We start from the raw sequence: 16952 nt of genomic DNA, 5'->3' as shown, positions 1-16952 counted from the left end.
GTTATGCCACAGCAGATCATCTGCCTCTGGCTCTCACCCCAACTTTCCTCTGCATGTCCTTCTCGACTCTGTCCACTATCCCTCCTCAGCACATGTCCAAACTAACTTTGTCTCCAAACTGTTCAACCTGAACTATCAATCTGATTAACTCATCTAATTATCCTGGCCACTCCCAATGAAATTGTCAACATCTTCAACTGGCACCTCCAGCCTCCTGTCTTCATGTTAGTGTGCCACCGTCTCCTTACCATACATCACAGTGGATCTCACTATCTAAGTTTCCATGAACCATGCCTGCAATAACACAAAATCTTTAATATAGCCTTTACTATGAGAGCTCTACTATACGCAATACTACAACTAGTATAATAATAATAATAATAATTATTATTATAATTATAATTATTATTATTATTATTTACCTGAGCTCAAAATCATAAATTTCCTCCGCTCCACCAGAGGGCGCTAAAATATAAAAACAAAAACAAAGGGAGAAAAACACGTGGGCCTAACCGGACGACAAACACACTTCCTCCCGCAAAAACCCCGCCTCCGCGTTTCCATGCATTGGCGCGCTTCGCCTCTGTGGCCGTGGCTCGTCGCTCCTCCCCGGGTGGTGGTGCTACAGCTGCTGGTAGACTGACTGTAGCGGGCTGCGGGTGAAAACACAGCAGGCATGAGTGCAGCGGGTAGCGTTCGGCCCGGTTCGGTCCAGCAGGGACTTAAAGAGGCTCTGATCGAGACGCTGACGGCCATCCTGTCCCCGGTCCAAGAAGTGCGCGCCGCCGCGGAGGAGCAGATCAAAGTGCTGGAAGTGACAGAGGGTGAGTGGCAGCCGGGGTCTGAACAGCGCTTTGAGAAGTTAACCGGGGTGTTGTCGCTTATTAACAGCACGGGGGCCTCCGCTTCGCGCCCAGTGCGCGAACAGCTGACGGCCGCCGTTATTGGGGCTAACTTTGTGACTAAGCTAGCAGTCATTACGTTAGCTGAGCGACTGTCCTGGCTCCCCGGAGCAAACATTAGGCCACATTTCCAGGAGTTGGTGATGATTAAGATAATAATGATGATGATCTTCGATTGGGGTTCGAGACTGGCCGGTTGCTTTGCTCAGGCGATCGGTTCGGACAGCCGGATGTGTCACAAGTGTGGTCAGTAGCTCGGACCTAGTTACCAAGTTTGATGAAGCACATGGGAGCTGTGTGCACCCCGGCCTCAGCAGCACGGCGGCGGGATCGACTCTGGGTTCAACATCTGCGTCAGTAAACCAAAGGGAAAGACAAGAGTCGCGTGGTCTTTTCAGCCAGGTGCGCGTGAACATCTTGATAAAAAATATTACCACTTTTTTCTGTCTCTCTCCTTTTTTGAGAGCAGCTACTTTGGTCACGTTCACGCAAACTCCAAAATCCGCTGTTTGACCGCCCGGACAATAGCGGATTCGCCGCCTGCCTAATATTAAACATTCATTAATTGCGCCGTCACTATGCTAACAATTGAATGCCTTACTGACAGATTGTTTTTTTTCCCCCGCGAAGATGTGTCCCCGGGGGGCAGGGGCTTCTCCCAGACTTCCAGCTTCCTGCACCATCAGGACCAGCAGGGAGGGCAGTACACACAGGATGGCCAATGAAAGAGCTGTTAGTGTTTCATATGGAGTGGGAAAAGTCTGAGGCTTCAGTGTAGGAGGAAACCATCAAAGTCACAGAATGTGTGTCAGAATTGTATTAATGAGGGGGGAAAAGAAAGTAGTAGTGATGCTTGTACTTAGAACATGTTAACGTAGATCCTGAAGTAATCTTGTGGTGTTGCTTTATGCAGTTCATCTGTTGGCAAAGTTTTAAGACTTGATTACTTTTCTTCTTTTTTTGATAGAGAAATAAAAAGACACTTTCTGTCTGATTTTTAGTAAAATTTGGACAGATGGATACTGTAGCCAGGGGGGTGTAGCTCTGACTCTGCTAGACCTCCCATTGTTTGTCCTGCAGTCCTCGTGCTGCTGGTGAAAGGCTAATTGTGCGCACTGATGTCGGCTGTACTGCAGTATCGCAGCGAGCCGACCCTTTCCGCTGGCCCCGCTCTAAGGCAGCCGCGCTATGGGATTGTCAGCACTAACATTGTCTTCTGGCGCCTGATGTCACCCTGATGTCTTTGGCACCCTGCATGCCATGTTCAGACTAAAGCATGCTCCGCTCGAGTTTTTTCCCTCTGCCTGTATGGTGTGTCTCATGTCTCTTACTTAATGTCACACACTGATCCCTTGTCATCCTGTTGCTGCTGAAGGATGCATATTTTCATATTTTGCCAGGCTCTTTAAACCATAGTGAAAATTAATAATGGAAATGTGTAGGATTAGCAAAAACCTCATTTATAAATTCAGTATTTATACATCCACATTTGGCTTTTTCTATATTCATCATGCTCTAAGCGAGCTGATATGCATTTAGTTGTGTATTTATATCCTGTTGTCCTTGCTGATTTGTTCACATTGCAGAGTTTGGCGTCCACCTGGCAGAACTCACAGTCGACCCTCAGGGAGCACTTGCCATTCGTCAGGTGAGCAGGAGAGAAACTGAAAAAGAAAAAAAATGAACCTTTACAACAAACACCACTTTTTCTGTTGTTCCTCATCATTTTCTTGTTTGTGTGGTTGGCTGTGTTTACAGTTGGCATCCGTCATCCTGAAGCAGTATGTGGAGACTCACTGGTGTTCCCAATCGGAGAAGTTCAGGCCTCCTGAAACCACAGATCAGGTAAACCCTGCTTCATCCTCAATCTCAGGAAGCATGTTCAGGCATCTCAAACACTTTTAATTATGTTGCAAATTCAAACTTTAGCTACATCATTTCTCACGCATTATGACAGGTGAAGAAAAACCATGTTTTAGGCCTGCTTTCAGATGTATTAAAAACCAAAAACGCTCTGCTTCAGGCACTGCTAGTATTGTTCCAACAGTGCAATGGCAAAAGGATGATTCATCATTACTGAGGGGGGTAAAGACATTGTCACTTACAGCAGGGACTCACTCTGTAGGCCACATGGTGCTGTAGTATCTGAGAGGTGGCTGCCCGCTCAGAGAAGTATAATAACTTATCCATAATTGAGAAGAAGTAACAGCAATGCTTATAAATCCTGCAGTGGTATTTAATTTGCCCTTTTTAAGAACAGCCTTCGGTATCCAGCCTCGTCTCAAAGAAGGAAAGTAATTGTAAAAGTGACCTATGTCTGATTATTAGTAAGTATAATCAGTGGTCAGAGTGAGGGAGCGGAGGGGCAGATCACCCAACTCTACACCCCTGTTACACGATTGAAGCCAAAGCGAGTCGGACTTTTGTTGTTCCCCTCCAGGCGAAAGCCGCCATTAGGGAGCTGCTGCCCAGCGGTCTGCGGGAGTCCATCAGCAAAGTCCGCTCCAGTGTTGCGTACGCCGTGTCGGCCATCGCCCACTGGGACTGGCCTGAGGCGTGGCCGCAGCTCTTCACCCTCCTGATGGAGATGCTGGTCAGCGGAGACGTTAATGCCGTGCACGGGGCCATGAGGGTGCTCACGGGTATGTAGTAACATATAAATAACACAATAAGTCTATCTGCTTGGGGAATTTTAAAGGTTGCACAAACATTTGATCCGTTTTGGAAGTCAACGCTTAAAGTGACTGTGATCTCAGGAGCAGTTGAGTTTTTTTGTTGTTTTTTTAGCTTAGACTACAGCTAAGTTCTTGAAGATTAGCTTTATGCATTTCCATTTTTCAGAGTCTTTAGTTTACAACTTCTTTTTTTTTTTGCAGAGTTTACTCGAGAGGTGACAGACACCCAGATGCCGCTAGTGGCTCCAGTCATCTTACCAGAGATGTATAAGATCTTTTCCATGGCAGAGGTACTCCTATATCTCCTTATGTGCTCCTTATCTCTATCAGTATTGAGCCTCTGTGGATGCAGGCACACATTTTACAGCTGTCAGTCTGAACAGTCCTGTTTTCTGTGACTGCCATTAATGACTGCACATTGCATTTGTGTGATACACCGGCATGGATCGCCTCCCTGAACTGTTTTCACTTTTGCAGGTTTACAGTATTCGTACTCGCTCCAGAGCAGTGGAGATATTCACCACCTGTGCCAACCTGATCTGTGCTATTGAAGAGCTTGAAAAGGTGAGGCGGGGTCAGCAAACGTTTCAGTTTTAAGTTGATGGCCTTTCAAAAAGGCTTCTACTCATGCATCACTTTTATATCTGCATTAAAGTGGAAGGTATAGACCTGAGTCGCTGTTGCTGTGTTTTTTAATAATCGTTCTTATTGACCTGGGTGTAGGGTGCAGCCAAAGCGTTGATCTTCCCTGTGGTGCAGCAGTTCACAGAAGCGTTTGTCCAAGCCCTGCAGATGCCCGATGGGCCCACGTCTGATAGCGGCCTCAAGATGGAAGTCCTCAAGGTGAGAAACTCTGTGCACTTGGACCCTTTTGTCGGACTGATTATGATCTGCAAACGTTAAGTCAGTCTTTTAGTTTTCTTTTTGTCTGTGGCTACTTTCCAGGGTTCAAATCCTTGTTTTCTTTGCTTATTCGTCTCACAGGCAGTGACAGCATTGGTAAAGAACTTCCCCAAACCCATGGTGTCCTCCATGCAGCAGATATTACCCATTGTGTGGAATACACTGACTGAAAGCGCAGCTTTATATCCTGTGATCTGTGTATTAGCTGTTTCCTCGCTCCCAGCAATCGTTTGAAGAGCATTTGTTTTGGGGCTGAACACTTCTTACCTCGAAGTTTGACTTCCTTTTGGGCATCTTGCAGACAGACAGGTCATTTGCTGTGACTTGTGATCTCTTGTTTATTTGACAGTTTCTCTAAACCACTAATCCACATTACTGTCGCAGTTTTTAATGTATGGAAATCACCTGCTTACTCAGCAGGATCAAAACCTCCTTTGACATACTTAAAGAAGCACTGGGGTGTGACAAGGTAATGGACTTCACAGACAAGCTGTCTGTATAGGGTCATCTCATATAATAATTAAATTTACAGCCATTAATGAGAGAAAAACGTTTTTGTGAGTGCATTGATCCTTAACCAGATCTTCACTTATGTGAGAACAGAAGTGAACTACACAGAGGAAGTGGACGACCCAGTAGACTCAGACGGTGAGCAGAATTCAAGTCTTGCTGTGTTACACATGGTTATTAATATTGTTATCCACTTATTTATTTATTTGGTTGCTTGTGTTTTTGCAGGTGAGGTTTTGGGCTTTGAGAATTTGGTGTTCAGCATCTTTGAGTTTGTCCACACGCTGCTGGAGAACAACAAGTTGAAGAGCACGGTGAGGAAGGCGCTGCCTGAACTCATCTATTACATCATCCTGTACATGCAGATCACTGAGGACCAGGTGAGAAACGACTGCAACATCTGGTAGAAGATGCACGTGTAGGTGGAAGTAAAAAAGAAAAAACTAAGTATATTTGTGTTGTTTCTCTTCAGATCAAAGTGTGGACAGCTAACCCGCAGCAGTTTGTGGAGGACGAGGATGATGACACCTTCTCCTACTCTGTCAGGATCTCTGCTCAGGACCTGCTGCTGGTGAGAGAACAACAAAAAAAAGTATCACTGCTTAGTAGGAGTGCAACGATACACAAAATTCCCGGTTTGGTTCAATACTTTGGTGTCACGGTTCGATATTTTTTTCGATGCAAAAAAAATGTTCATGCCTTTTTAAATTTGTAATTTATTAAAATTATAAATATATATTTTAACTCAAAAGTACAGTTTTTAAATTTAATGTTGCTGAAACAACAAAATAAAAAAAATAAATCTATCTGATCGAGAAATCATTCGTCTTTGGAAAAGAGAGTTTATTACAGAGAAATGGCTCTTTCCAAAATAAAAGCTATACTATACGCTTCTTCTGGGCTATATTCTCAGCAGCATATTAAACATATCAGGTCCCCATAAGGAGAATCATGTGCTAATGGCTGTCTAAATGACTCGGGTAAAGTTTGTAGCATGTGTGCTTGTTGTTTTTCTCTGCTTCCACTTGTCTTTGCACTAGGATGCTGTCGGCGTAAATCTACAGTCATATTCGTTGTGTTCCCACTAGTGCTGTCAGCGTTAATCTCGTTGAAATGACGTTAACGCCATAACGCGGCAGATCTCCGTTAACGAGCTACCGCGGATCGCCCCGTGCGTGGGGCTGGACGGCGTCAATACGTTAACAAGCTAACTGCGCTAACGCACTAGTTCCCAACAATTGAGCATTGCGTGGCACATCCAACATACTGTTTTATTTTTGTCCATGACACGCTTACCATCAGCAGTGTTGGGAAGGTTACTTTTAAAATGTATTCCATTACAGAATACAGAATACATGCCCCAAAATGTATTCTGTAACGTATTCCGTTACTTTACTCAATGACAGTAACGTATTCTGAATACTTTGGAATACTTAATATATTATCATGCTGTTTACAACTACGTGAATGTACTATTGCTGTGATTTATTACTGTTACTGAAGGTCCGCGGCTCCGAACCCGTAGTAAAGGGACCTCTGACTAATACGGCGGGGTCCCTGTCGGGCTCGTAGCCGAAAAATAGCTTTACTTTGTTGGGGGGGTCAACTTTGCTTGCGAGAGACAGAGAGAGGCGTTGAAAGACTGCTCCAACGGAACTTATTGTTTCGGAGGAAAACACGAACACGGTGTACAGTCGAGTCTTAATAGCTTACTTACAACTGGGCTCGTCAGGCACTCTTCTTGGCTGCAGTGGTTATTATTATATTTACATGCTTCCAGCTCCCGTTTTTGCTCGATGACAACTCGTACCTTTCCACTCGCTTTTTTTCTCCCTCCTCGCGCTCACAGACCCATAACGTGTATGGCAGTCCATTCTCCCTGCAGCACGGACTACACTGCCCATGATGCTACATTCTTTAGAGCTATGCTTGTAGCATTCTGCCTGTTAGCTTAGCACAACAACAACAACAACAAAAGGCACTCTCTCACCCAGGAAACACGCAGAGAGAGAGCGTCACCCTGTAACCATGGCAACCGTAACGCTGCCACCTGGAACAACAGAACATAGCTGTCAAACAAAACCCAAACAGTCCTGACCCGCCACGATATGAAACAGGAAAGTACTGCCGTGTAATCCATTTATTTCAACAAAGTAACTATATTCTGAATACCACCTTTTTAAACGGTAACTGTAACGGAATACAGTTACTCATATTTTGTATTTTAAATACGTAACGGCGGTACATGTATTCCGTTACTCCCCAACACTGACCTTCAGGGTCATACTTCACATGAAAACCAAAATAGTTCCAAAGGCCAGATCTGAATGAGGGTGGGGGAGGTTCAATTTGCCATGTTGCAACGAGCTTAGCTTCTGTCTTGCTAGCTTGCGCTGCGCTCAGTGGATCTGCACTCGACAGTGCAGCCTAGGCGGAGTAGTGGAACGCAGATCCACTTAGCGCTCAACACAGACAGCATCGTCAGATGAAAAGTTGATAAAATAAATAAAAAAAATTGTATTGTTCATACATATGCATACGACCGAAAGCACTGTATCGAACGGTTCAATATCAATACGAGTATTGTTGCACCCCTACTGCTTAGGTAAAGCAATCTTATTGGATAAAGGTCTCAGGTATGAGAGCTGTTATTTAATTGGCTGACAGATGACGCCTGCTTTTAAACACAGAGGCACTTTTTTTTGTAAATTAACAGCCTCCTTGATCTAGTTTAGTTTGACTGACTTGAGCCATTTCAGTTCCAAGATGGTTATAGAGAGGTATTTCAATAAGTTTGCAGGTTTTATCTTACAACTTTCAGTTATTATTTATATAAAATGAAAAAGAATTACAAGAAGTCGAACTTATCTGAGGCTGTAAAGCAGAGAACATGAGGATGTGCGTGTCTGCCAGGCAGCTGTATTTAGACTGAGGGAAATAATCCTCTTGGCTCTGCTTTTTCTTCTCCTACACACACACACACACACACACACACACACAACCTCCACGGACACTGGAGGCAGATTTTAAAGCTGTGAAAGAAATGGGAACAGTTTTGTTTTTGTTTTCACTATACACTGTGTGTGTTTCATGCAGTGTTATGATAGAAGAGGTTAGATCTGTGCAGTCAAACACATCCAGAAGTTTGTTGTGGTGTCAAAGTCGTACTTGCTCATGATCTCGCTTTTCAGCCTGGGGTTCGCCCTGATCAGGTGTATCATGACGGTAACCTTTGACCTCTTTTTGCAGGCCGTCGCTGCAGAGTTTCAGAATGAGAGCGCAGCAGCGCTGGCAGCAGCTGCAACCAGACACTTCCAGGAGGCAGAGCAGGCTAAAAACGGTGGCAATGAGCACTGGTGAGGGCAGACTCGGTCACAGCCAGTCTGGCTTTCTATGTTTTCGCTTTCTGTTCCTTATGTTGCTTTTATTTTAAAACAGGTGGAAGATCCACGAGGCCTGTATGTTGGCCCTCGGCTCAGTCAAGACCATCATCACAGAGAACGTGAAAAATGGCCGCATCCAGTTTGACATGCACGGTTTTTTGGCCGGCGTTGTCCTGGGTGATCTCAACCTGACGGGTGAGTCCGGTCAGCAGAAAAACAGGAACAAAGCTCCTGAGTTTTTTCTGCAAGAGCATGGAACTTCTGACGAGAACTAACTTTGAGTCCTTTGTTATATCTCTGACCTCGAATGATCTAACAAGCCGTGAAATTCCCCCATAAACTATAAAAGACTGCATTTTAATATTTTAGGTTTTTTTAACAAGTCAAAGCCGTCAAACTGCAATGAAACGTGAAAACGGTTATTTCACTCTTTATGTTTCTCACCTCATCTTGCTTGTTTTTTCTTTCCCAGCGGCGTCTCCCTTCCTTCTCGGTCGTGCTCTGTGGGCGGCCAGTCGCTTTACAGCCGCCATGTCTCCCGAGGTCATCCAGCAGTTTCTCCAGGTCACAGTCAGCGCCCTCCATGACTGCCGGCCGCCTTCTCTCCGCATCTCCGCGGTCAGGGCCATCTGGGGGTGAGCTAGCCGTTCATAATTGTAACCAGGTCACCGCCAAAAGAAAACCATCCTTTTATTTTGTGATTGAGCAACTTTGTCTTGGTCCACGGTACAGGTTGTAGCCTGTTACATTCGGGAGCTGTTTAAAAAAGCAGGCAGGTATCTCAGATTTGCACAAAACCTGGGAACAGAAGGAAAACCACTATCCTAGACTTGTCCGAATCTCATAAAAGATTTCTAAAGGAACCTCTAAATGTCCACTTTCAAGTAGAGCAGGGCGATATGGCCAAAAATATTTATCACGATATATATTTGAAAATTTGCGATAACGATATAACCGACGATATAATTGATGCGAGACAAAATACAACTCCACAACATTACTAGCGCAAAAAGACAACCTTCCTTTTATTTTCACTTAAACAAGAAGCTGGTTTTTATGTACATTAAAGCTTTATAAAAATGTAACAGTGCAAATGCAAATTCCTTGCTGAAAGTTTAACCAAAAGGCATTTCCAGTAGAAATGGGCTGACATATCCTGAGCATAACCATGTATAATATCCACTGAAGTTAAAAAAGAGGTGCTTTGCAACATTAAACTGCAGTGTGCAGTACGTATTTTTCGGACCATAAGGTGCACGGGATTATAAGGCACATTAAGCGAAACAAAGCAGTCAGATAAATCAAACTTTATTAAACTCATTCTTCTTGCTTCCTCCACTTCTGTACCATTGATTCCTTAATGTTGAATTCTCTGGCAGCTGCTCTATTCCCATGTTGTTGCAGTATATTAATGACTAACCTTCTATTGTGGATGGATTATCTCAGTTGTTCTCCTGACTGAAGTTTGGTCCGTTTACAGCATCCTGCCATGCGATTGCATTTGTCTCTAACTATCAGGAACCTAAGTGTTCGTCCTCCAGCTTCACTGTTTATGTTATGCTAACATAGCTGTGTCACTAGCGATCACGTAGCACATCATTATATACCAGCTAGCCCAACTTCAGTAACCCTACAAACGTCACTGCTGTTTAGTTTCCTGTCTTCATTTATGTTGGAAGTGATAGCAGAGCTGTACGTTTGAATTTTTCAGAAATCTCTCAGTCAGAACATGCTATATCATGCTTAGGTAACTAGCGAAACTAGCGAGCTAACTTCCGCTAGCTTCCTGCTAACTTCTAACTCCGTTAAATGTAATAACTTTTGTTTTCATGGATGCCTGGAAGTTAAACTTCATAGTTACACCTGGTAAAGCAGCAATGCTGATCGTTTTATTAAAGATGAAAGAATTTAGACAGTTTTTAACTCCCAGTGATGCTGCAGTGTTCGTTTGACCTGAAGATTACGGAGTTTAGGACCCAGATTACTCCCAGATTTAAGAGCATCTTAGTCCGACAAATACGACAATAACGACGGCCGCTTGCATGTTCTGCAAAAAAATGTGCTTTGTTGTGTATCTGACGGACAAACACCAAACCAGTTCCACATCACTGAAGTTGCACCATTTTTACAAACCAGTTCTGGTTCATCTGTTTCACTCAACAATCGGCCATGTGCGTATGAACACAAAGGCACTGCGCATGCGCGTTTTACTCCCATTCTATCGCGATATTTCATTTTCCTATCGTTGCCTAACATTATACCGGTATTACCGTGAACGGTATAATATGGCCCAGCCCTACTTTCAAGCATCTTGCTCTGTGTGGGTCTCCCATGCCATCATCAGTGACTTCAGGAAGTTACTCAGCCACAACATAAATTAGTTAAACTATTTAAGTGATATTAAGATAACCGACTAGTGGCTGTATGCTTAACTTTACCAAACACATTGATTTCTCGTCTAAATTTCAACAGGTAATCAGATAAGTTAATTTCTTTCAGCAGCTGTGCAGTTGGGTTTTATGTTTCGTAGGTTTTTCGCATCATATCCTTTCCTCGTCTGAACTTGAGTTGTTTCATGGTTTCTGTGCTTGTTAGTTTTGTCCATCACTAAAATATGAAACAGATCATGAAGTAGAGCCAACAGTCCCACATGAAAAGGTGTTACCTCAAAGCAGTGACTATAAAGTTATAAAAATATTAAGGATGCTGCGTGTTCATGTCTCCAGGTACTGTGATCAGCTGAAACTGTCGGAGAGCACACATGTCATTCAGCCCTTCCTCCCCAGCATCCTAGATGGACTGGTTCAACTGGCCGCCCAGTTCAGCTCTGAAGTGCTGACGCTTGTCATGGAGACGCTGTGCATCGTCTGCACCGTTGACCCGGCGTTCACCACCAGTGCCGAGAATAAGATCTGCCCCCTCACCATTGCCATTTTCCTTAAATATAACAACGGTACTTGACTCACACCTTCTTTGACTGTTGAACTAAATTCCCAGCATGCTCTGGTCATCAGCACCTGATTGCAAAATCTTAAGTTGTACCACCTTTTCCAAGCAAAGTGCTTCCCGGATGAGGACATGGTGTGATAAGATTTGTGTCCTCGTGTCCTCAGACCCTGTGGTGGCATCCCTGGCTCAGGACATCTTTAAGGAACTGGCACAGATTGAAGGCTGTCAGGGCCCCATGCAGATGCGTCTCATCCCCACGCTTATCAGCATCATGCAGGCTCCACATGACAAGATCCCCACCGGACTGTGCGCTGTAAGTACCAGGTGGCATATACAAAGCTGTTCAGAGAATTACGAGGTGCAATAATGTGTGTCAGTCTGCTTTTAAAAAATAATTTATTATGTTAGTTCAAAATAACTTATTTGAAATGATTGCACAGTGACATTTGCCACATTTAAAGAAGAAAAAGTATACAAGTAAGAGTCTTCATGTAACAGTGGGCATAAGTATTGCTTCAGTCAGCGTGCAGACCAACAAAAACAAGAACTGGCCCAAGAAATGTGGATCAGTGGAAGCCAAAAATGCCCTTTGTGGGGGTTTTTGTGTTTTAAATATGTAATACTTGACATTTTCTGCATCCAGCTGAGACGATTGCTGAGGATAGATCATGATTCTTTCTGAAAACATCGGTTTCTCTTTCTGTTCTCCTGCTCTGTCGCAGACGTCCATTGACATCCTGACCACAGTTGTCAGAAACACCAAACCCCCTCTGTCAGAGCTGTTGGTGTGCCAAGCGTTTCCTGTGGTGGCACAGTGCACCCTGCGCACTGATGACAATGCGATAATGCAGGTAAACAAAACAAAGACGAAGAGGTCCAGAAATAATTATGTCACACGTGGTCACTTTAACTGTGTAAAATGTAGCATGTGGTGTAACACATTGATCACTTCGCTCCTCTCTCCAGAACGGCGGTGAGTGTCTGCGGGCGTACGTCTCCATCGCCCTCGAGCAGGTTGTCCAGTGGCGGGACGACCAGGGAAACAGCGGCCTTTGGTACGTCATGCAGGTGGTCAACCAGCTGCTGGATCCCCGGACGTCCGAGTTCACTGCCGCCTTCGTGGGCAGGTTGGTGTCCACTTTAATCTCTCGGGCTGGAACTGAGCTCGGTGAGCAGCTGGATCAGATCCTCCGAGCGATTCTGAGCAAGATGCAGCAAGCCGAGACCCTCAGTGTCATGCAGGTAGGAAGGAAAGATGGTTGATGGCTTTGCCGAAGGGCCGCAGGCTGAATTTCTTTATTTTAATTGAGTTCCACTGGATGCCGGTATCTGAACCACCTCCTGTTTCTCCTCCCTCTCCAGTCTCTGATCATGGTGTTTGCCCACCTGGTTCACTCTCAGCTGGAACCTCTGCTGGAGTTTTTGTGCAGCCTGCCTGGACCGACAGGGAAACCCGCCCTGGAGTTCGTCATGACCGAGTGGATGAGCAGGCAGCACCTTTTCTACGGGCAGTACGAGGGGAAGGTCAGGTAAGAAAACTACAACGATTTTACTTTGGCCTACAGTGAAAGAAGATCTGAAAGGAAGAACATGCGTCATGTCAGAACATGAAAACCTTCAGCTTTGAGTTCAGGCTGTGTTGTTTTAAAAGTGATTGGGATGAGTGAAAGGTGGATCTGACTAAGAACCTGAATACACAAACTCTCAGCTTTGTCTATTATGGACTGTATCTGAAGAAGTGAACACCATGGTGAAAGCACTCGTGCATTTAAAAAAAAGTGCTTGTATGAATGGGTGAACAAGGCATGTTGTATAAAGCATTTTCAGAGTGTAAAAGCGATGTATAAGAACGTGTCCATTCAAATGTACTCTTGAATTCCTGCAGCACGGTGGCTCTCTGCAAGCTGCTGCAGCACAGTCTCAACACTGATGATAAACGTCTCCAGGACATTGTGGTGAAAGGTGAAGAAATCTACAGTCCAGACGACGGCATCCGCACACGCTCCAAATCTGCAAAGAGTAAGACACTAAATGATTTTGAACTTGAACAGAGAGACTGCTGAAAGCAGAAGTTTTATCATGAGAAAATGCAAATGTTTCGATTGAACAGATCCAGAGCGTTGGACCAACATTCCTTTGCTGGTGAAGATCTTTAAGTTGATCATTAACGAGCTTTCGACTGTAGTCGAGGCAAACGCCAGCAGGACGAACGCCGCAGACTGGAGCCAAGGTGAGTCAGTATGTACTCGTGGACCCCAGTACACCGTCACCAGAAGTCAGAAACTCCACACAGGCCTGTTGGGGGAGCTCCAGTCCTTTTACAAATGCACTCGTTTATTCAATTATATTTGTAGTTCCTAAATGTGATGTTGACTCAGGTCTCTAGAAGTGCATCATGTTGGGCAGGTGAAGCCTTCTGACTTACTGAAAAATCGCAGTTTGTTCAGTTGTTCTATTGAATTGCTGGGACAGCAGACCTTTCAGTAACCAGCTGTTATTTCTGCTCATCTTAGATTCCAGTGGTATGTGGGAGGACCAGGGGGAGGACGAGGTGGAGGATGATGATGACGAGGACGAAGGGCTGGCGGGGCAGCTCCTTTCTGATCTCATTGCCGCTAACAAATACGGTACCAGTACCTCCTCACTGGATTTCATCTTAATTTCTTCTAAGAGCAGCTCCCTCTCTGTGTTCATGACAGAACGTTGTTTCACCTCAGCGAATAAAATTTTATTTTTATAGATGATGATTATTACGAGGACGACGATGAGGATGATCCAGATGCCTTGAAAGACCCCATATATCAGATTGACCTGCAGGTAAGTGTCTTACTTCAGATCTAAGCGTGGGTGGGACACACTGGTTGGAGCTGTGGAGCGACAGAGAATAATAATATGAAAGCCAGCTTCTGTGTTTTTACTGCTGGAGCTGGTTTCCTCTGACATTTTATTGGCCTCTCTGTTGTCTTTCACTTAGTCAAACACAAGTCAAAGACTTCTGCTGGTTCCCTTTGAATGAGTAACAATAATTTAGATATTTATGCCAAATATCATGTAGATTGAACATTTAGTCTTCATTGATAAACTATCAATGAAGACTAAATGTTCAATCGACTTGCTCAGATTAATCTTCACTGGTTGATGCATAAGCATAAAAACATGGATCTTTGCTATTTCATAAATGAAAATGTCTGCTTGAGATAATTAAACCTCATTTAACACAACTCTATTTACAGTGCTGTACTTTTCTTTTGGCCGTAGCTGAAATCTACTTAAGTGATGCCAACAGTATATCTGTGTATGTATAGATTTTTAGCAGTTGCACATAAGTAAACCTCCTCACGAACTACCTTTCTGTTACCCATCTTTCAACCCGTGTAGATATTCTGCTCACGTGTTTGTAGCTTATACTGCCATCTTGAGTATCAATAGTGAGCTATTCAAAGTATTAACAAGGGAAATATGTATTGACTGTATTATGCACTTAACAGCCACTTTATTAGGTCACCTTGCTAGTACTGGGTTGTACCCATTATGCCAGCAGACATACTGTAATACATTATGTTCATATATAAGCTGCCCGGGAGGCTGCAGCCCTTAAGAGTGGCCAAGGTCATTGCTGCGAGTTTACCAGCGTTTTCTGCCCTAGAATGTCAAATCAGATGAGAAGACGCTCTAATTATAACAGAGCTTTAGGATAAAATGGCCTGCTGGATTAATGTTGGAGATGAGACACGCAATTTGCACTTTCATCTGCTGGTAAACAAGCATTTTTCAGGATGCATGGCATTGGGTCGAGTTGTGTACTATTGAGGAACCGAGCCATTAATAATGTTAGTCGGAACAACGGTGTTTACCGGCTGGTTCGTGTTGAACTGCTGCTGTAAACGGGGTAAATTGAGATGAGGCTGATAAGCCCTGTGAGTGCTGACTAAAACTGAATTCCATGAAAAAGTGCATTATTGGTTCCGGCTTTTTAAAATATGCTAATGTGCTGCTTTTCCTGTCAGTGATTACGATGAGTTCAAGGTTTGGGTTGTACAAAGAGTCACTGTGACAGCTCTGAGACCATCTTCTGAATCCTTAAATACAAACCATCCATTTATTTTTAGGTGGGTACAAAGACCGGCCGGAACCATTCATGCTTTGAATCGCGGGTGTAAAGTCACAACACCAAAAACTGATCGCTTTATCCTCGAATCCAACTGAATGTTTGAGCTAAAGCTGAAGAAATGTTTAAGTTGTTTTCCCCACAGGATTTACCACCTGATTACCTCCACTGTATCCTCTGTCTCCTCTTCAGGCTTACCTTACAGACTTCCTGACACAGTTCGCCCAGCAGCCATGCTACAGCATGTTCTCAGGCCACCTCAACCAAGCCGAGAGACAAACCCTTCAGTCTATAGGCCTCTAGCCCCGCCGTCTGCAGCTCCAGCACATCATCTTCCATCATCAGCCCCGTCACATGACCCTCACAATGAATTTACAGCAAAAGAAAAAGAGAAGTTGATAAAAGAGGAGGGGGATGGGGTGGGAAGAGACTCATGCACGTGTCCATAGCTCTCCTGTTACTACATTCTTGTGATGGGATGAAGGACTCTGTTAAAACGAGCAGCGTGGCGAGGTGAGCGACTGCACCGGTCAGTTCCCGAAGAGAGTCTCACCATTTTGAAGGAACTTCAAACTGGACGAGAAGGTTGAACCTTGATGTATGTACGGACTTTTTCGCCACGTGTTGTTTGTAATTTAGCCCGTTTATTTTTGTGTGTGTTTCTGTACAAACGAAACGAGTGAGGTGCAAGACAGAGAAACACTTCCAGGAGAACTTCACATGGACTGAAGGAAAACAAAACACCGGGATGTTCGAGAGGGAGAGAAACATTGGCGGCCTTATATTCCATAAAACAGACTGTTGACAACAGGAAATGAAGCGCTTTCAGACCCGCTGACGTGTATCTGGGTACGGTGGGTATTTGGGAATTAACACTGTTGCCATGGTGATTCACAGCCTTGTCATTTCCTTGTACCCATTGGCGTTTGGGATGAAAACATTTCTAAATAAAAGTCCCAGCAGGACAACATTTTCAGAATGATCACCAGATTCCTGTCTTTGTGTCCGACTTCAACTGAAACAGAAAAACGCTTCACCTACTCGGACTCTGATTGCTGACATGTCTGTTTTGACCTTTACTTGGAGTCCAGGGTGGAACAGAAAGCAACAAAATTATTATTAAACTACAGAATTAACAACTAATCACTGATTCAAAGAAAACAAATACAGGACTTAAGATCTCGCAGGTTTGCCACAAACATAAAAGCATCGTCCACTCAGCAGAGTGCAGTGTCTCAACAGGGCTACGTCCTGAGGCTTAAAATGCAAAATCTAAGAAGTCGGTGCTTTTCAGCTGTGGCAGATCTGGAAGCCCAAGAGGTAAAAAGAGAAAAGCAGTTCTAGTCAAAAAAAAGAGGCCAAAAGGTTGTGGATATAATGCCAATATGCAAACAGATTCTTTGAAAATGAGTTTCCTGTAGATTGGTTTCTATTTTAATAGAACTCATGACTAAATTTTCCAAGAAAATCTAAAAGGATGTGATGTTTATGCTCGCTCCTGAGCTCCTTACCCCAATGGACC

The 16952-nt window shown here is 44.1% G+C and overlaps 1 protein-coding gene across 1 annotated transcript; it reads left to right on the top strand.

The window, feature by feature from the left end:
- Positions 1–521: 521 nt before the first annotated feature.
- LOC147331492 (importin-9) lies at positions 522–16794 on the top strand. Its single transcript, XM_086293852.1, has 24 exons — positions 522–824; positions 2489–2550; positions 2661–2747; positions 3343–3544; positions 3779–3867; positions 4055–4141; positions 4301–4420; positions 4562–4662; positions 5070–5128; positions 5219–5370; positions 5463–5561; positions 8240–8346; positions 8429–8568; positions 8846–9008; positions 11100–11326; positions 11487–11635; positions 12045–12173; positions 12289–12564; positions 12685–12851; positions 13208–13341; positions 13433–13552; positions 13836–13949; positions 14063–14139; positions 15623–16794. The coding sequence occupies exons 1-24, from the start codon at positions 677–679 to the stop codon at positions 15731–15733; spliced, it is 3120 nt and encodes a 1039-aa protein (XP_086149978.1). The 5' UTR covers positions 522–676; the 3' UTR covers positions 15734–16794.
- Positions 16795–16952: the final 158 nt, after the last annotated feature.

Source organism: Aulonocara sp. 'chitande type north' Nkhata Bay, linkage group LG5 (assembly GCF_057382095.1).
Source record: "Aulonocara sp. 'chitande type north' Nkhata Bay isolate Kocher_YH1m ecotype deep benthic linkage group LG5, A_spYH_male_GT1.1, whole genome shotgun sequence".
Classification (NCBI taxonomy): domain Eukaryota; kingdom Metazoa; phylum Chordata; class Actinopteri; order Cichliformes; family Cichlidae; genus Aulonocara; species Aulonocara sp. 'chitande type north' Nkhata Bay.
Note: the sequence above shows the minus strand (reverse complement) of the source record. Positions and strands in the feature narration are given on the sequence as shown.

Excerpts from the sequence above, each read along its gene's own strand:
- LOC147331492 (XM_086293852.1), top strand. The coding sequence starts at position 677 with ATGAGTGCAGCGGGTAGCGTTCGGCCCGGTTCGGTCCAGCAGGGACTT. Across the intron at positions 8,569-8,845 it reads GGGTGATCTCAACCTGACGG|CGGCGTCTCCCTTCCTTCTC; the intron begins GTGAGTCCGGTC and ends TTTCTTTCCCAG. Across the intron at positions 14,140-15,622 it reads TATATCAGATTGACCTGCAG|GCTTACCTTACAGACTTCCT; the intron begins GTAAGTGTCTTA and ends TCTCCTCTTCAG.